The 20649-nt window shown below is 40.8% G+C and overlaps 1 protein-coding gene across 1 annotated transcript; it reads right to left on the bottom strand.

Moving 5' to 3' along the window:
- Positions 1–408: 408 nt before the first annotated feature.
- On the bottom strand, positions 409–15248 carry CALM2 (calmodulin 2). Its single transcript, XM_015112301.3, has 6 exons — positions 15178–15248; positions 9487–9517; positions 3001–3144; positions 2810–2916; positions 1955–2090; positions 409–1050 (listed from the first exon to the last, which is right to left on the bottom strand). Exons 1-6 carry the CDS (start codon positions 15178–15180, stop codon positions 1022–1024), a joined length of 450 nt encoding a protein of 149 aa, XP_014967787.1. The 5' UTR covers positions 15181–15248; the 3' UTR covers positions 409–1021.
- Positions 15249–20649: the final 5401 nt, after the last annotated feature.

The raw sequence follows: 20649 nt of genomic DNA, 5'->3' as shown, positions 1-20649 counted from the left end.
TCTGTGGGCACAGAGGGGACCCACAGGTGTTGTGGGCCTAACACAGTAGCACAATATGACAGGCATGGTGGTGGAGGAATGGGCATGCATGATGGCGGCCCCTAAAAAGTGACCACACTAAGCCAGCCCCACAGATCCCCATCTTTTCGGTCTTCCTCCTCGATCTCTCCTTAGTTACACACTCCTTATTTTGTTCCTCTGATTTTCTGTGCTACCCTCCCTCTTTTCTCACTTTTCCAATCCTTTTCTCCTTCCCTTCCCACCTTCACTATTTCTGCCACCCATCTCCATACACTTCCCCACACAAGAAAAAATTATCTAGATTATACCAAGGAGAAACCAATGCCATATTTTATTTTCAAAATTATTAGACTTTAACAGTTAAATGACTCAGATGTAGAGCAACCATTGGGTAAATTGTAATTTTTTTATTGGAAAACAAATATACAACTTGGAATGGATTTTGAGGCAAATTGTGCCATAAGCAGATTTTAAGTGGCTAAACAAAGTTTAAAAAGCAAGTAACAATAAAAGAAAATGTTTCTGGTACAGGACCAGCAGTACAAAAAAATAGTGTACGAGTACCTGGATAATACACCCGTTTTGCAATAGTGCAACTTTTAAGTACATATTGTTGACTGTCCATAGTCCACGCAGAGTTACAACTCCACACTTCAACAACAACATGCTGACAGTTCCTAAAGAAAACTACTTTAAAAAAAGGCATAACCCAGATGTTCCCTCATTTGACCAACTCCATCTAACTTCAGATGTGCAGAAGGGCTTAGATATATCCAGAGTAAGCCACATGCAACATGTTACTTGATCAATTTTCTAAAATAAGGTTTCAGGACAATGACAGTAAGATAAGGGAAGAAAACATGGAGGAATGAAGTCCTAATTACTATACATGCATATTTTTTTGACAGTAGGGAGAAACCTTTTACAGATAAGTTACAAACAAAGAAAAGGCAAATAAACAATTTTGTACAAGAAATTTAACACATTCTGTACAAGGTCTTCACTTTGCTGTCATCATTTGTACAAACTCTGAAAAAGAAGAAGTACACAAAAAAATTGAGTCAATAGCAAAAGACAAAAAAAAAAAAAATCACATTTACTCAATCACTGAGTACTCTTTCCATTCCTCTCTTTCCTCAGAATTACCATTAAGTACAGAGGGAAGCGAGTTTATTCCCCAGGTTGGAACTTCATTAACCGTAACTATTCAGGATTATTAGTAAGAGCCAAATTAATGCTTTAGATAAGCTAATATAAAAAGAGCATTCTTGGCTCTATCTTAGTTTAGACTTGAATTTTAAGTCTGCTGGAATACAAGACAATGTAAATTCAGTGCTATGAGCTAGGTTTAATTTTTATAACATTAAGTTTTATGCTCTTTTCTAAGCAGTTACATCATGAAAAAAATACAAAGTTTTACTGAAAATCCTTCAATTTCTATTTGCCTTGCTTCATGATATGGCCATCTCAAAGTTAATACATACGATACTTCTGAAGCACATGTAAACTTCAGTTTCAGACTAAAGCCAATTAAAGAAAAAAGATAATACAGTGCGGGGAAAGTAAGTCACATTAATTTCATTTTAGGAAACTCAGAATAAGTTTGCTTTCCATTGTTCCACAATCCAACACAAACACTGTACAGTGTTTCTCAAACTTTACATATGAATCAACCAAGAATCTGGTTAAAATGCTGATTCCAGGTGTAGGAGTAGAACCTGATAGTAAATATTTGTAAATTAAGTTCTCAGGTCAGAGCAATGTTGTCTAGTCTGAAGACAACACTCTGAATTTTAAAAAGGTTAAATATAAGTAGCTGTTTTAGCATCCTAATTTGGGGGGAAGGGTCACTAACTTTGATAGTTACCTAACAAGCACCTCTTATTCTTAAAAATCAAAGTAAAGAATGAGGTGGTGAGACTGAAAGATTTACCTTCATAGTTTACTTGACCATCACCATCAATATCTGCTTCCCTGATCATTTCATCAACTTCTTCATCTGTTAACTTCTCTCCAAGGTTTGTCATCACATGGCGAAGTTCTGCAGCACTAATATAGCCATTGCCATCCTAGCAAAAAATTTAGTATAGTTTCTGAGTAAAATTACAGACTTGAGAGTTGGAATGGAAATTTATTAAGTTTACTACTAAATTTTGCATTGGGGGAAAAACATACTTTAGAAATGCATACAAATCTACACACATAGTTGACCTACAAATGTCATTAAGAACCAAGCAAAATGTCCTATATTGAAATCACTATTTCCTAAGTCCCAAAGTCAAGTGACACCTCCTTTGACAAGATTAATGCAATACATGTATTAGAAAATCTATACAGAATTCTTAAAAAGCTTTTGCTTGGCCGGGCACGGTGGCTCAAGCCTGTAATCCCAGCACTTTGGGAGGCCGAGACGGGTGGATCACGAGGTCAGGAGATCGAGACCATCCTGGTGAACACAGTGAAACCCCGTCTCTACTAAAACTACAAAAAACTAGCCGGGCGAGGTGGCGGGCGCCTGTAGTCCCAGCTACTCGGGAGGCTGAGGCAGGAGAATGGCGTGAACCCAGGAGGCAGAGCTTGCAGTGAGCTGAGATCAGGCCACTGCACTCCAGCCTGGGCGACAGAGCGAGACTCCGTCTCAAAAAAAAAAAAAAAAAAAAAAAAGCTTTTGCTTGATAATTAAAATATATTGGTAAATCATCAAAACAAACAAACAAAAAGTCTTCATAATGAGTCCTGGTATCTTCATTTCATCCTCAAAATTTAACGTATCCAGTCCTTGACCTACCTTATCAAACACACGGAATGCTTCTCTAATTTCTTCTTCACTGTCTGTGTCTTTCATTTTTCTTGCCATCATTGTCAGAAATTCAGGGAAGTCAATTGTGCCATTACCTGAAATGGTTTAGTTGAAACATCAAATAGAATTATAAATATCATTTCTTCAACCCCTCCCACCCCCAAAAATTAAAGACTTACCATCAGCATCTACTTCATTAATCATGTCCTGTAACTCTGCTTCTGTGGGATTCTGCCCAAGAGACCTCATTACAGTTCCCAATTCCTTTGTTGTTATAGTTCCATCACCATCTTTGTCAAATAGTGAAAAAGCTTCTTTGAATTCTGTTTGAAAGAAAGACCACAATCCAAATACAGAGATTAGCAATAAAATGTAACCTAAATGAAAAGTATTAACTCTTAAAGCCTACTCAGTGGTGGGATCGTGCCAGTGAACAGCCACTGTACTTCAGCCTGGCCAAACTGTAAGACCCCATGTCTCAGAAAAACCCAAAAAACTTTTAAAGGAAAAATACCAATGGAGGTAGCATCTGAAATGTGACTTTGATTCCTAAAGATTACCTAATCTTTATGATACCTTATGATAATATTTCAAATATATCTTTGGCCAATCATACGACTGCACTTTTATGCTGATCTAAGTAAAATTATCCTAGGTTTACAGAGGAAAAGAACTAAATCCCCAAATGACTGGTTCCTCTATTTGTCATTGAAGCTGCTCTGAGGAACATAATTCAAAATTACAGACCTAACCTAACAAAACAAAAATAAGACTATTAGTACCCAAATATGTATTTCTACAGAGTAATTAGACTGTTTCTGTATACTATGTTTAGTTAGAGTCAGCCACTAAGTCTAAATCAATCACTTACTAAATTAAAACAGGCTACTTTCCCTTTCTAATAAGGCAGGAGAAGGGACTATATAAACAGTCTGTAACAATGGGCAATCAAGATATCAATGTCCAGTTTTAGCTAAATGTATGTCACTGAGAACAACGATCATTTTGAGCTTTCTCTGGAATATTAAAACCCCAACCTTATACAGTGAAACAGATTATTCTTAAGATCTTGTTGTGATAGTATGTTCCTTCTTGTTGTTTTTTGGTTTTTTTTTTGAGACGGAGTTTCGCTCTTGTTGCCCAAGCTGGAGTGCAATGGTGCAATCTCGGCCCACCGCAACCTCTTCCTCCCAGGATCAAGCAATTCTCCTGCCTCAGTCTCCCAAGTAGCTGGGATTACAGGCATGCACCACCACGCCCAGCTAATTTTGTATTTTTAGCAGAGACTGGGTTTCTCCATGTTGGTCAGGCTGGTCTCAAACTCCTGACCTCAGGTGATCCACCCGCCGCCTCAGCCTCCCAAAGTGCTGGGATTACAGGGCATGAGCCACTGTGCCCAGCTATATGTTCCTTCTAGTACATCACTACATTACATGGTAACCTGCTGGTGCAACACTCCAGACTACCTGGCTTCATTCACCATTTACAGATTAACAGGCCAGGTGCAGGGGCTCACACCTGTAATCCTAGCACTTTGCGAGGCCGAGGTGGGTGGACTGCCTGTGCTCAGGAGAAGTTTGAGACCAGCCTGAGCCAACATGGTGAAACCCCATCTCTACTAAAACACACACACACACACACACACAATTAGCTGGGTGTGGCGGCGTGCACCTGTAGTCCCAGCTACTTGGGAGGCTGCAGCAGAATTGCTTGAACCCAAGAGGTAGAAGCTGCAGTGAGCAGAGATCTTGCCACTGCACTCCAGGTTGGGCAACAAAGCGAGACTCATCTCAAAAAAAAAAAAAAAAAAAAAGGAAGAAACTAAAACAGACTAACTTTGATACTGCAAAGTTCTACCAATGAGTAAATAATACAGCTAGTATTTTCCAAGTAAGTCGTTTTCCAGAAGATATTAGACCCTATCAGCAAACGAATACAAAAAGTTTCCAAGTTCATGGGGCCATTAAGCTTTCCCAACATAGCCATACATTTGAAAATGTGTATGTGACACGTTTAAGAAATGGTGTACCTTCTTTTCAGTCTAAGGCCAATTTATTCCCTGCCTGTTTATCCCTACTCCAATTCGCATACACGTTCCAGTTTCATTCCATATTACCTCTTCTGTGGACTCAACTATTCTTCCACTCATCTGCCCATTACCACATAAATATCTTCACATCGCTTAGCGTAAAACTAAACTGAAACCTTAGTTAAAAAGTGTTTGCCCTTATCCCTCCCCAAATTTTGGAAGGCACTACTACTCATACCAATTTCCTCTCTCCTAACAATCCACTATTTTAAAATGACATTCAGCTCCAACTCATCACCTGAAAATGCTGAGTTTACCAATGACCACTAGTCAGTCACCCAATCCATCAAGTATGTTTCAGTGTGAAGCCATGCGGTATAAAAACTAAAATGAGACTTTGTAACTTGACTACTGGGTTAGAATTTCCTAGCTCTGTTCCTTCTTCTGGCAATGCAATCTGAACAAGTTACTAAACCTTTTCTGCCTCAGCTTCCTCATTTCTGTGAAATGGCATTAATGTGCCCAGTATGTGCAGCAACACAGTATACCACGCCCACAAGGGGTGTTCACCTGGTCATCCCTCATAAAAAAATTAGTATGTGTGAAACACGTACAACTATGTCCAACAAACAAATACTTAATAAATGTCAAGATAAAGATGATCTCATTTCTTGCAGCATCCAAAACTGCATGGAAAACCTCTCAAAACTTCTCTTAGCCTTCGTAACAGTACTTTGATTTTCCTCCTACCACATACTGCCAAAGGCTCTTACTCCTGTCTCTTATGTCTAGATATGACCAATTTTATCCTTTTTTTCCCACTCCTTGGCCATTTCATCTATACTCACTTACAACGAAGATATCTTTAGTCTACTCATCTTGCTCAATAAATATCTTTATTTCTGGCTGTCTACAGGATATATCTCCCCTGGCTGATCACAAGCAAAACATATGAAGATGAATTCTATACTCAAAGCAACCCTAAAGATACTAGCAAACGCCCAAGAGCCACTTTTAACTCTTTCCATCTGAAATCTGCCAACAAGTCTCGAATTCTACCATTTAAATACTGCCTAATTTTTCCTCCATCTCTACAATCAGTATTTTGGTTCAAGGCTCCATCATCCTTTGCCAGGGCTACTACAATTGCCTCCTAACTGCATTCTTTCTTATTTAAATATTACTGGTTTGTAGAAGAACTCATCTAATACCTATCAGAAGGTTCGTACCACACTAACTGATTTTATGAAAATAGTATACAGCGCTAACCTAGATCAACCTAATGACAAAAATAGATCAGGGAGTCTCCACCTACAAATAGCACAATTGATAAAGACATTTCAATTTTACTGTTTTTAAACAGAATGTGGAAATATCTAGAAATACATATATCAGCGTTCAGACACATTGCATCTTTCACCTAATATAGGTTACAAGAAAATTAAAGGACTGTGAGATATGTATTTGTTTATATTACATTCTCTGCTATGGGTATCTTTTAACACCACCATTAGGTGCATAAATTCCCAATGTTTAATTAGCAGTAGTCACCTTTCTATTATACGATTTAACAAAAAGCTGAATACTGGAAGATGCATAGTGTAAGATTATCTATGTATAACTTTCAAGAAATTTAAAAATCTAGTAGCACTTAAAATGTTTGCTAGAAGTAAAATGCAGAAAAGAAAACTGTACCTATGCTAATACTATCTGTTATTCATTCAAGAAAGGAACAAATAACATTTCTTTTAAAGGTCAAGGTTTATTCCAAATTTCTACTTGTATTTTTATACTCAAATTACCTGTAAAACCTCAAAATAATCCCCAAAGTAAAATTTTAATTCACCTGCCTTTACAGTTTACCTGTACTTCAAAACTAGCATAATCTTTATGTACAGAAGCATATAATTCTAAACAGTAACTCCCAGGAATGACTTGAAATATAAATCCAAGAGTCAAAACCTAAACATACAATAAAGAGAACAGGTCCCAAATGCCACAGAATAGCTATCTTCTACATAACTGATAGGTGGTAAGGAACCTACCAAAATCCATTTTAGCTATGATCAAATTGAAACTTTTGGAAAAATCTATTACTCAAGTTTTATTTGTTCATTAGCAACCCCAGGGCCCTTCCCTAATTAGTTTATTACCTAAACATATAATTTTATTAAAATAACATGTTTTTAAAATTTTATTAAAATAGGTTATCACAAGACAATTACGAATCAAATGACTGTTTATTAACTTCTATTTCTTCACAAAATTCTGAACTTAATAATCCCTTAAAGATCAGGTATTGGAACTCTTTTGGCACTTCATGCAATTGTTGCTATACATTAAGTAACATTAATATTTTTCTCAAACAAATTTGGACCTTGAAAATTTAATGAGAGTTTAGGTACAGATTTCTTAAGGAAAAATTACTGTACATTTTTCCTATCAGTCTTCCAAAAGTCAAACACCAACAACTAATGACATCATGGCAGAGTTATCAATAAAATGAACTTGTTAGTGAAGTCATACTAGACGGAGGTTGCGCCACTGCACTCCAGCCTAGGCAACAAGAGTGAAACTGTCTCAAAAAAAAAAATTAAAAAATAAAAATGCTATCATTCTCATATTCAATAGACAGAAACTTTTTTTTTTTTTTGAGACGAAGTCTCACTTTGTCGCCCAGGCCGGAGTGCGGGGACACAATCTCACCTCACTGCAACCTCCGCCTCCCGGGTTCAAGTGATTCTCCTGCCTCAGGCTCCTGAGTAGCTGGGATTCCAGAAGCACACCACCACGCCTGGCTAATTTTTGTATTTTTAGGAGAGACGGGGTTTCGCCACGTTGCCCAGGTTGGTCACGAACTCCTGACCTCAAGTGATCCGCCTCGGCCTCCCAAAGTGCTGGAATTACAGGCGTGAGCCACTGTGCCCAGCCAACAAACTTTCTTTTTAAAGAGTTGTGTGTTTAGGAGAGCAGAAATGACCATCAACTATGCAATAGGCACACTGATTAATACATTTTCTACCCTAAAGTGAACATGTTGTACTGTGTACAGTACGTACCACTACCTGACTGGGAATATTGAGAAATGAAAGGCAAGTGTATTAGAGAAGGTCAGAGTTTAAGACTGAAAGTATTAGATAGCCTAAGATAGTTTGGGAAGAAGATAGTATATTTATAAAAAAACTACTTCAGAAAAACATTTTGATGATACATTTACTTTGTAGAGATGGGGTCTCACTATGTTGCCCAGGCTGGTCTCAAACTCCTGGGCTCAAGTGAACCTGCTGCCTCAGCCTCCCAAAGTGGTAAGATTACCAGCCATTAGGCGCAGTCTGTTTTTTTTTGAGGAGACATGAGATCAAATTGGTGATACCTTTAAAACAGTGTAACTCAACAAAAAAAATTATACCCAAAACTGTTTGCTTTTTGTTCATAACATTCAATACATGTAATTTACCAACCTCAGGAAGTAAACACTAAGTCAAATTACACAATAAATAAAAATAAAACCTGCTTAAATTTGTCTTTAATACTAATAGCTTTCTACCTACAGTCCTATCAAATAGTATTTGTGATGAATATTTGAGGTGACTCGTGTAATTCTGGTATCCCGAAAATTTCTATATGCTTATGGAAGTGAGGAGCTTGCTTTAAATGGGCTATATAGTTCCAATTGCGCTTCTCACAGTTTTCTCCAGCATTAGAAAAAGTGCTCAAGTGCTTTTGAGCTCTTATCAAACCCTTCCTGGTTACTGTGAAAACTGTGGCAGATAAACTGCTTGGTGCTCATGCTAATAAAAGTCTCTAATGAAAACAAAGGAATAGTTTGCAAAGCATTTCAACACTACAATTAAAAAAAAAAAAAAAACAACTCCAGCAAGGGGGGGAAAAGTTTCCCCAACATTGACATTAACCAGCCATCTCAAAGTACAAGGATAAATCGAAAGTATTAATGTTCTATGGCATGGCATAAAGAGAACATGACATCAGGTTTTATGTAATAATTTCGCATACTTCCATAGCAAACTAAAGGGGATAATATTTAAGCAGCTTCATTTCAACAGCTGCCACTGCTTTTTAAAAGAAAAATCCATATTGCTACAGTGACATTTATAAAATAGAATGCCAACTTCTTAAATTTTTTCACTTGAGAAATGATTATTCTGATTGATTATATATGCAATTCTTAGGTTAAAATATTAGCTAATTTGAACAAGGGTAAATTCAATATTCCTTTTTTGATTCTCCATTTCAAGCTGCTTTAGTTACTTCTTAGCCCTCTTTTCTTGTGGAGACTGATTTGAAGTTAAGAGTGTTAGCTAGCCCAGAATTCCTGAATACTAAGGTAGTCTTCAGAAAACAAAACAAAGACCACCACTACACCACCAGGCTCCAAAGTATATCCACGCAGACTAAAATACATGTCTTTAATTACAATTAGCCCTGCACATCTTCCACCGGCAAGTTTACAATCCCACTTGCCAAAGCAGTTTGAATTACTGTATTATATTATACCCTTATGTTAGTATACATGACATATACCAAAGTCAATTATTTCACACAAGTCTCTTATTCTGATGTTGGCTATTCAATAAATAATAATCTAATGGGTACAATCTAGCTGAGTATTTCTCACCTGCAATCTGCTCTTCGGTCAGTTGGTCAGCCTACAAAGAGATCAAAGAGATAGGTTAGTGACTTGAGTATATAGATTAGCAGTTACAGAAACAAGTTTAAAACCTTTCAAGGGTTTTAAACTGTTTCATTTAGTTCCAGCAACAAACACATCTGGGTAGAAAAGGCACACATCTGGTTTTCTTATCTTCAAAGCTAAGCTGTCTTAACTCCAAGTTTAAGATATACAAATACTTCAGAATATTTTTGAAAGTATAATTTAGAATCCAATAGAAACACTGCTTCCTTTTTCAACGTTAGAATCGCTAAACTTAAGCTCACTTCTATGCCAGATATAAATCACCAGAAATTCCCACTGAATCAAAATGCTTCAGGATCACAAAATGAAAATTACTCCCACAAATGGTTAAACACATCGTTTTGAAATTAAAGTGATCTAAAGAAAAAGGCACAACAAGCTTTTATTCCTTCTCACCCAGAAGACAAAATGCAAAGAATCCAGAGCTCCGAACTATAATACTTACCAAATGTTTAAAAGTTCAGCCATCCATTTTCTCTTGGTTTTTAAAATCCCAAAATAAGCCTAAGGCTTGTGATGTTTTTTAATAGCACTTGGTTTTCTTCAGAAAATATTTTCTGCCATTTGCTAAAACCCATTATAAATTTTATCCTTATTCAATCTTAATAATAACCTTATAATCTTATTATCCCCTATCTTACAGATAAGGAATGAGGCTAGGGTTAAGTGGGAGTGGGGCAGGCAAAATTAGTAGAACCAAGATAAAGCACTAAGGTGTCAGACATACCCAGTAACTTTTAGCTTTTAATTCAGAGCACCATAATATATAAAGATGATTGCAAAATATCCATACTCCTTGTTGTATTCTTTGAACATACACTTTCTTTCACTGCTTATTAGTATATACATCCATGAAGCAACTCCTTATGGGGTATTGAGAAGCACAGCCAAGAAATAGCTTCCTATCTAAAATCCCACCAACATGGGAGTCAAGTATACAATGATTAATCCATTCATTTATTTGTAGGAAAAGAAAAATAAACATTGCCTGGCTTTATTCTTTTTAAATGAACACATCCCTGGGAAAAGTAACACCTTAATGTGGAATGCCTTCACATTTTCTCTAGGGCACAGCATGAGAAAATTCAAGAAGGAATCCAGAAAGTAGTTTATTTTCCCTGCTCCGCAATTATTTGACCACGATGTAAATCAAATTAATTAAAAAAAAAAAAAAAAAAAAGCTGGTAACTTCAAATTGAAGAGCCAATAATTAAGTTCAAATACAGAGTTTGTAAAATAAAAAAATGTATCTACTTTTATCCCTAAAGTCCAAATCTTCCACCAACAAATATTTGGTGTGAAGTCAGTCACAGATTGTTTACCCAAGGAATAAGGTTTAAAATCCAGTAAATCTACTGAATTATTTACTTTGTTATAATAGAAGCTACGTTACTTCAGTTTATTGCATTTTGCAGGACTTCCATCATTTCTGAAAGGAAGGGCAACCTGGCATGTATGGCGTGGGGGGGAAAAGCATCAAGTTCTGAGTCACAGGCTAGTATCCCAGCTCTGCCATTTAATAGCTGTGTGACCTTGGACGTGGTACTCAACCTCTTAGTCAACTTCATTTGTAACACAAGAACAACAATACTTACCTTGCAGGGTTGTTGTGCAAAGTGAGATGCTATGTACAAAGCTAACCTAAAGAGTTAAATGGTAACCATTATTTTATATAAATTAACTAAACTAAGAACCTACAATGTTAAATATCAACCTGATGAGCTCAATTTCCACACAGAATGTAGGCATGCATGGCATTTATTAAGCCATCTATTCAATGTTAACTTTGTTTAAGCTGAGAAAATTTATGCAAACTAAATCCACAAGGTGCAACCCAGGGACAAATGCAGCAGGTGACATCACTTCAAAACTTAAAGTTGAACTAAGTGTGTGGCAGACACTGTAACCTGTGTGAAAGTTGAAGGATCCCATACTCTGTACAGGAAGGGAGACAGGTTTGTTCTCTCTACATGGTGGGGGCGGGGCGGGGGGAATGGGATTTTGGGAAGGCTACCGTATATGAAACATGAGCGGCCTTAGGAAGAAACGAGGATGTTAGCAAAAGGAACCACTGTCCAGTTTTGCTTGGAAAGTCAAAATTTAGGGACCTCATACCATGTTGTCTAACTCCCTACCTCCGAGCAAATGCAATCTTGGAAGAGATCACAAAAATCAGCTTCAAGGAATGAACTAAGCTCCCAAGAGACTAAATTACTCACATAACCTGAAAGCTCTCAATTTTGCTTGGAAGGTTGACAAGCTTTTTGTATTTACTACTTATCCAGAGTTCAGGTTTTAGAATAAACTTTTACCAGCAATATCCAGAATAAAGCCTACTATAAATCAAGGAGACTTCCTAGCACTAACTTTCCCAACTGCTACAAAGGGGAATAAATTTGGTTCTTCCCTCTGTTTCCATGGAGTGCCATTTTCTTAGAAGAACCAGAATTCTACTTTTGGGAAAACTCAAGTTCATTAACATGTATGTTTATCTCAGTAAAGTGAATAATAATTCACTAGAGAGACGACTTGTTCTTACTTACTCCCTTATTTCTGTAGCTATTGATATAATTCTTCCCACTGCTCTTGCCACTCCAGAGAAAGTTCTAGGCATTAGTATACACTCAGGTTCCTCCCTAGACCTCCTGTATTAGAATGTTCATTTTGGAGAACCATAGGTGATCTGTCAACATGAAGAAGCACGAACCTGTATTACATTAGTGACCTGAAGTGAATACATTAAGTACCTATCAAACATTTCCTACATGCCATTCAAAAGTATGCATGAATACTGTAGGAGTTTATCTAGTGAAAGGTGGTTTAAAAAAAAAACAAAAACAAAACCCAAGTTCTTATCTGAATAAATGTGTGAGCCCATAGGCTTGAAATGGAACACGAACTGCTATCCTTCATCCATTCCTGTCTGTTCATTCCCATCAGGTGCTACTTTGATACAACAAAGGATTCCTATGTGAAGTTTTTTCTACAATTACGGAAGTCAGGATATTTGTTTTACCTATATCAAAAGCAATCTAAATTATTTCGTTAGGGTAAAAAGACAGCTGATTTTGAAGAATAGTACTTACATAGCATCTCTCACCAAAATATCACTGGAACAAAATGGCTTCATAAAAATTAGGGCTATTACTAAAGGCCTAAATTCTAACTGAAGCTAGAGCTTTCTATATTTTAAAAAAGCCAACTCCTTTGATCTTCTAAGCCTAACAGAAACAGGCCTTGGCACTTATCGGAAAAATTATTTAGAGTCAAGTGACAAAAATTTTCTACCTTTTTACATCTTTTACTTACCTAATCACCCTGGCCTCAAAGTCCTCTTGAAGCAATCCCGTTTTCACTGAGCATATGCTGACTACATGTAAACTCAAGAATTATATGAGCAATCTTACTTAACTTCCATATAAAATTTTTTACACTTTAACTTGGGGTCCTAATTTTTTTATTTTTTGAGAGACAAGGTCTCACTCTGTTGCCCAGGGAGTGCACTGGTGTGATCATAGCTCACTACAGTCTCCAACTCCCGGGCCCAAGATGATCCTCCTGCCTCAGCCTATTGAGTAGCCAGGACTACACGCACAGGCCACTATGCCCGGCTAATTTTTTTTTTTTTTAATTGAAGTCCTAATTTAAAATCTCAGTCCTCAATTATGAAGTTATCTGAAGGCAATTTTCAAATTTACTCATGGGATCTGTCAATTTGTATTGTTTTTTTCGACTTTGTCTCTTCTCGTAAGAACTGCCAATTTAACTGAAAACCCCCAAAACACCAGTGATGCAAACAGTAACTACAAAAGCTTAACACTGGGCAACGGACCACAAAAGTGTGGATACCAACTCCACCAAGAAAAATCTATTCTAATTACTAATTATCAAAACTAATTAAAGAAAACTTTACCCTTCATTTTTAAAAATAGCTTACTCCACAACTTGTAATGTTTATTACATATGCCTATAACTACATCTTAAAGAAAGTAAATGTAACCAGCACATTCAAATTCAGAGTATTTAAAATATCAAGATAAAGCGAATCCATCAAACTTCAATGAACGCTAGTTTTATTTAAGGTGAACTCCTCTCCCCACACCCATACAGGCTGGAGGTTTCAGTTGGCAAGGATCCCCAACTCCTGTTTAAGATGTCACCTTGCCTCCTGGACACACCCAGCGCTGTAACCACTTGGCAGAAGGAACCACAAAGTAAGTATCGCAGATGACCACCCTCATTAGGGTTTTTTTTTTTTTTTTTTTTTTTTTCAGGAAAGAACATGATCTCCAGTCTGAGGTGACCGGAAAATGCTTAAAAAAATTCCCTGCTCCTCCCCCCGCATACACTCTTCCATCCCAGTATTCGACAGACAGACATCATACAAACGAAGTGAACGTTAAGACGACCTGGCAACTTCTACACGGAATTTAGGGGTCGTTTTCGAAGCAGCAGAAGGGGAGCAATGTTTTTATGTGGTCGTGGTTCTTTAACATTAGGACTGCACACTGTTCTCAAGAAAAGGACAGAGACAGGGGCTCTTCAAAGGCATCCGTCCAATTGTTTTTACAAGACCGACTTTCAGAAGGCAGTCACTCCGGAGCTTGCTTTCCTCAGGCGGTGAACAGGAAACGCCTTGTAGAACCCTAGCTGGAGTCGAACACTTTCCATAACAGGATGTATATTGCGAGGATGCGCCCCTGACTTCAGGGATAAAGCTAATTTCTTTCAACGACACTTTAAAAAGCAATTTTTTTTAAAGCATCCGGCCTGGACGGTGGAAGACGCCCCAGGGCCCAGATGGAGCAGGAAGATTAGGGTTGCCAGAGGCGGATGGGAAACCTTCGAGGCCCCCCCTCCCCCGCCCATCCCCGCCAACGGCCCCGCAGCGCCGCGGAGATCTCCGCAGTTCTGCAGGTGCCAGCACAGCAGCTGGAGCTCGAGCCGGGCCGAGCGGGGCGGCGGCTTCGGGTCCCGCGCGGCGCTCGCCCGCCCCGCCCCCACCGGCCGCTCCCTGCGCCGCGCGGGCTCGGCCCACACAGCGCGCCGCCCGCCCGCCCGCGCGCCCCCTGGATCCCGGCACGCGGAGGACGCGGGCTGACTGCGGCGCCGGCGCTCGCCCCAGGGCCCCGCGCGCTCCTCCCGCCCCCTGGGCGCATGGCGGCCGCAAGCGAACAAAGGCGCTTCCTGGCGCCCGCACTAACCGTCCGTTGGGGGGTTTGAATCCGGCCCCAGTTTGACCTTTCTAGACGTCAGACAGAAAGCTCTCTGCGCTCCCTCTCTCCCTTCCTTCACTTTCTCGCCTTCCTGTGCACTGGGCCGTCGCTCATCCCGGACCCAACCTCCTCCAGCCAAGCCCCCGAGGAGCTCCTCCACCTCGGGAACTGTGCGTCCGGCCCTCAACTCACTAGAGGAAGCCCCCCTGAGGAGAATGGGGGTGGGGGAGCACCTGCGACACAACCGTCGCGGGCATCCCTGGCCTCTTTCGCGCCATCCCTCTGGCAGAAACCACTCCTTGAAGGTGTAAGGGAGGCGAGTTTCCTTTCTTTAGTCAATTCGCTCCAGTTTCTCCCCTCCACAGGCCCAGCGGCGGCAGCTCAGCGATGCACTCACCATGCTGCAAGCGCTACCGGTTTCCGAGACGCGACCACACAACCAGTCAGCTCGCTCGCTCCACTCGGACTAATTCTCCTCCTCCGCCCCCAGCGCCTCATAAACACCTCCCTCCAACAGATCCCTCCGCCGCATCCAGATAACGGAACATCGCAAACGAGTCCCGGCCAACCCCCTCCCCTCAAACTCTTCGCGGGACCCCTTTCTTCACAGTTATTTGGTCGATGAGGCAAGAAATCAAGGAAAGTGGACGAACGGATGACGTAAGTGGGTTTTATTTCCCAGCGAGCCGTTAAAAGGCCGGTGGAGCGGCTCCTGAGGGGCGCTACTTTGCGGCGCGGAAGAGCATCGTGGCGGCGATGCGTATCCCGATGGTCGTTGAGCCGGCCTCTGATTGGCTGGTTTGTACCTGCAATGCGTCACTCGAGCTCGCAGCCGCCGCCGGGACGGTGCGGCTTCTGGCGTTGCTGCTCCGGCCGCGCTGTCCTGGTAACTGCGCCAGGCGGAGAGTCGCTGGATTTGCGCTTGGCTGGAGAACCTTCCTCTTCCACCTATCCTTCCCTGCCACACTCATGCACTTTCCCGCCCCTTATTGAGGGGTAGACGAAAACACCTTAAGCCGATAAAGAATGAAGCTGAAAGATTCCGATAAACACGAACCCTGAACAGCTTTTTAGCCTAGTGTTTTGGCCTCATGGAAGCCGCACGTTTTTCATTTCACCCACTCACAAAACCCATGTAAATCTGGATACAGGCAAATGTAGCTGTTCAGCTGACAGGCTAATCTCAAAGGGTCTTCCGTTTATACTTCCTCTTCGCGTTCTTTGCCGGGGGTAATTTACCAGAAAAGAAAAGTCACTCAAAAGTCCCAGTATCCGAGATTCAGTGGGATTAGTCTCTCGAAATGGCCCCTTGTTATCGTGGGGTAAAAGGGTTCTGGGTTGGGCAGAGCTGGGCATGAGTTAGCTGGGTCCCTCTCTCGGATGCATAACCTTGGATGAGTCGTTTAATTTTTAGCCTCACTTGTAAAATACAGGCTGTAAGATCTATCTCGAAAGAATATTGTGGAAATTAGAATTATGCAAAGATTAGAATTAATGTAAAGTGTTAAAGTAACTGGCACAGGACAGAACTCCAACAATTGGTCACTATAATATGCCTTCCCCTTCATAGGAAATTTGCCCTTTTGGGTTTCTAACTCCACAGATTTAAATGAATATTTGAAAAACCACATAAAAACTAGCTCCTTGGTCCCATCCAAAATAAACAAAGATGTCCGTACCTGAAATATTTAACAGGTGGATAGTGAACACCTACTGTGTGAACTCGATTTGAATATAATTGTAACTATAGAGGGGCTTATGAGATGCAGAGGTGAGGACCTTAGCCCACTATAGAGGTTCCAGAAAGGGTTCCTAGAGAAGATAACTCCTAAATTGTCTAATGTTATAAAATGGGCTAGGAAAAAGCAGGGAGGAAAGAAGGGAGCAAGTTCTGGGTGAAGTAAGTGACGGCAAAGGCCGGGAGGAGAGCCGTTGCGTGGTATGATGGAGGAGTTGCAAGAGGATAGGCATTACTAAAGCCCCAGGTAGACTGCCAGCCCCGTTAGGCAGAGAGGACGCTGGGAAATTAAAGAAGAGTAAGGTTTAAAGCTCAAAATGCAGTTCCTTAAGAAGACTGTTGGTAGAATTCAACTCGGAAAAAAAAAAAAAAAAAAAAAAAAGGTCATCACAGGCCATATCAAGGTCTGAGAATTTTCCAGTAGAAAGCACAAGCATATGGACCTTTAAAACCCAGTGAAAAGCATTTTTTGCAAGCCATGGTGAAATTTTGCCTACTGAAGACAGCTCCCTACAGAACACTGCCCTGCCCAGCAAGACCATTTCTGATGCTGACAGTTATCTGCACCCACTTGGAAGGCTTCAGTGGAATTTGACCTCCTTTAGCCAAGTTAGACATTTTCTCACACCATCAAAAGTCTTTCCTTTGCCAGGCCAGAGGTGGGTCCTCTTTTTTTCAGTCATGCAAACCAGGCATTAAATGCTCTTCCAATTAGCGTTGGCAACCCTGTGACCTTCCTTTCAGATGAATGACCAGTCAGTGCAAACTCAGGACCCTGTGCTTCTGTTGTCCTTGCTAATGTGGTGACGTCATGACGGTGGGGGGAAAGGAGATTTAATGAACTTTATCCTGTGAATGAAATACCACTGAGACAGAATGTTACTTAAAAGCGGGCACCTCTGCTTCAGAATCTGAGCTGAAAAGGGAGCCCTAAGGCCTCCATTTCATTACTCTGCATTCTGGTAGCTTCCAGGTCTTTCCAAGGTATTCTTCAGAAATTTGTCTCTGATTCCTCCTCAGATCCTCAGATGGAAGAGCCATCAATGATCTTTTCTTTCAACTTAGTCACTAAAAATACTCTCTTTACACAGTACCCCATTAGTATGCAGTGATTTTACTGCATGAAATTTTTAATGATGGGAAATTGAATGACAAAATGAATAATCACCTCCTCTAGAAAATGAATTTTTAAAAGGATTGATGTATAGCATATAAGAAGTGCATCGTTAAGTCTGAAATACAGGTGCATGATCGGAGATGTATGTATCCATCTCTGGAGTTTAAAGGCTCCAGGAGCTTTAAAACAAGTATTTAGGAGTGAAATACGTTTGTTACAGCAGATTCATAAAAGTCCACCCAGGTTTCTTAGGTTGAATTTCCATAAAGCCTCTCTTGCAGAACTTTCCTTGCTGACCTCTCTTAGAAGAGAAAGAAAATGAGAAAAAAGTCAAGAGTTACATTTAAAGCCATTGTGGTTTATGTGTATTTGAGACCGTTTCAAGTCAATTTATTTCTAGAGCATTTGTCTTCCACAACATGACATACAGTGCTGCCTGACTTTGGCAGTTGCCACTGAGAAAGTTGGTGATGACCAACATGTCAAGCCCTAGGAGGTGGTTGTCTTTGAATTTTCCTGTCCTGACTGGTAAGACCTTACAGCTCTCTGCCTTTGCCCATGCTGGGAAAGTGAGAATGTACTTCCTCTCCACACCTCTTCCTCAATTTGCAGGTCAGAGATAACACAAGCCCTATCCTTTGACACTTCCTTCCCATAGCTTCCCTCTTCCAGCCATCTGTGCTAATGACCAAGGTCAGGGTCAGAGGGACAATCACAGTACCTTTTTTTTTTTTTTTTTTTTAAAGACAGGGTCTCACCGTCACCCAGGCTGGAGTACAGTGGCGTAATCATAACTTGCTATGGCCTCACTCTTAGGCTCAAGTTATCCTCCCGCCTCAGCTTCCTAAGTAGCTGGGACTGCAAGCACATACCGCTGCGCCCAGCTAAATTTTTTTTTGAGATGGAGTCTCGCTCTGTCGCCCAGGCTGGAGTGCAGTGGCACAATCTTGGCTCACTGCAAGCTCTGCCTTCTGGGTTCATGCCATTCTCCTGCCTCAGCCTCCTGAGTAGCTAGGACTACAGGCACCTGCCACCAAGCCAGTCTAATTTTTTGTACTTTTTAGTAGAGACGGGGTTTCACCGTGTTAGCCAGGATGGTCTCCATCACCTGACTTCGTGATCTGCCCACCTCGGCCTCCCAAAGTGAGCCCAGCTAATTTTTAAAATTTTCTGTAGAGACAGAATCTTGCTTTGTTTCACAGGATGGTCTTAAACTCCTGGCTTCAAGTGATCCCCCCTCCTCAGCCTCCCAAACTGCTGAGATTAGAGGCGTAAACCACTGTGTCTGGTCCCCAGTAGCATTCTTGATTTTAGGGCCTATGTGACCTCCAACAGATAAAAGAAATAAACCCTAGATATCCCAAGGCATCAAATTACATAATGAATCAACTTCTATGCGTGTAGAGTGGTACTAGTTATGTACCAGTCTTGAGAGAATAGTACTGAAATCAATTTCTTGTTCTGTGGTTCAGATAAAGAGCCCTGGTTCAGAAAGTTAAACTATCCTTCCTCCAGGATTATGGGGGAAAATGGAGCTGGGTCAGGAATCCAGCCAGGTCATGTTTTGCTGAGATGAGAGTTGAAGAGTACAGAGAAGGAAATGATCCCCTGGATACCTTGAATGGGTTTCTGCTCACATACACACCGGAAAAATTGGGCGCCTTCAGCTTTGATATTAACATTCATTTATTTGCTCACTCCAAAAACTTCGGATATCAGTTTAAGAGTGATCAGTCTCCTGGATTTGCCTAGGACTGGAGATTTTCCTGGAATGCTAGATTTTCAGTGCTAAAACCAGACAGTTCCAAGCAAACCAGGGTGGTTGGTGGGTCACTTTAGAAACCATGACCACTCATTCTATAAATGCCGGTAGCCTATGAGGTGCTAGAATTGTGCTGTGCTAAAGATGAACATGGGAGACCATGGAAGCACATGATGGACAAGCTAATGGGTAAGTGGAGAGCTTCCTAGAGAATGTGATCCGTAGAAGTTTGGGTAGAGGTGGAGAAAGAGGAAAAGGGTGTTTGAGACAGAGAAAAGAAACACAAAGGAACAGAGTCATCATCATTACCATCTCCATTGTCAACATCATCCTCAGGTCCACTCTCCACACTACACCTCCTCCACGGTCCCTGGAAGCAGGCTCTGGGCTGTTTGAACAAGGAATTCTGTGGTCCTGGGGATCTGGTGTAACCTAGAAGGGGTAGCAGTGTGTGGGCTCTGGGTGAGGAAGTCCCCTTGGCCTGTGTGCAGAGTACCCCTGGAGGAAGGACAGAACAGGGCCCTCTAAAGAGAGGCTAAGGGAGCTTCTCTCTTACCGAAGTCTGTAGGTGGTCCTGAAAATGCCTGCTGGCAACACCTCCTAGAGGCCCCCGGCATCACATCCAAAACTGAACACATGGTCTTTTCACGCAGACATCCTCTCCTCTATTCTGGTCTCGTTAAAAAGTGCCTCCCTCACTCTGTCACCAAAGCTACACTGAACCACTCCCAGGTACCTGGATGTGCTGTGCACTTTCCCACTCCCATGTCTTTGCGTGTGCTGCTCCCTCTGCCTGGAAATTCTTTTCCTCCTTTTCCACTGCCTGCTGAACATCTGCTTATACTTGACCCAAGCATCATATCCCCTGTGAAGTCTTCCTAACTCCACCAGCGCCTCTCCTTGTGACTCAAAGTGAAATAATCATTATCTCTCAAAATATCCTTAAAACTTGATGGTACTATTTTCTTACAGGTTGGTTGCCCCAACGAGGCTGAGCTCCTTGAGGGACTTTATTTATGTCTGTACCCTTACCACCTGGCATGATGCTGGGACAGTCGATGCTAAATACATTTTGTTGAATGGATAGGTAGATGAATGAACAAAAATATTATCATTTTTGTACATGCCTTTTTCACATGGCTTTTAATATTCAGATGGTGGTTTACAAAGCATAGGTTGTCTTAAAAATGATGAAAAAAATTTTTATCAGAGAAAGTAGCCAGCAGGGCAATTCTAATCTTCTTATGGAAGT

The sequence above is a fragment of the Macaca mulatta genome, chromosome 13, assembly GCF_049350105.2.
Source record: "Macaca mulatta isolate MMU2019108-1 chromosome 13, T2T-MMU8v2.0, whole genome shotgun sequence".
Taxonomy (NCBI): domain Eukaryota; kingdom Metazoa; phylum Chordata; class Mammalia; order Primates; family Cercopithecidae; genus Macaca; species Macaca mulatta.
This window is presented reverse-complemented; position numbering and strand designations above follow the sequence as displayed.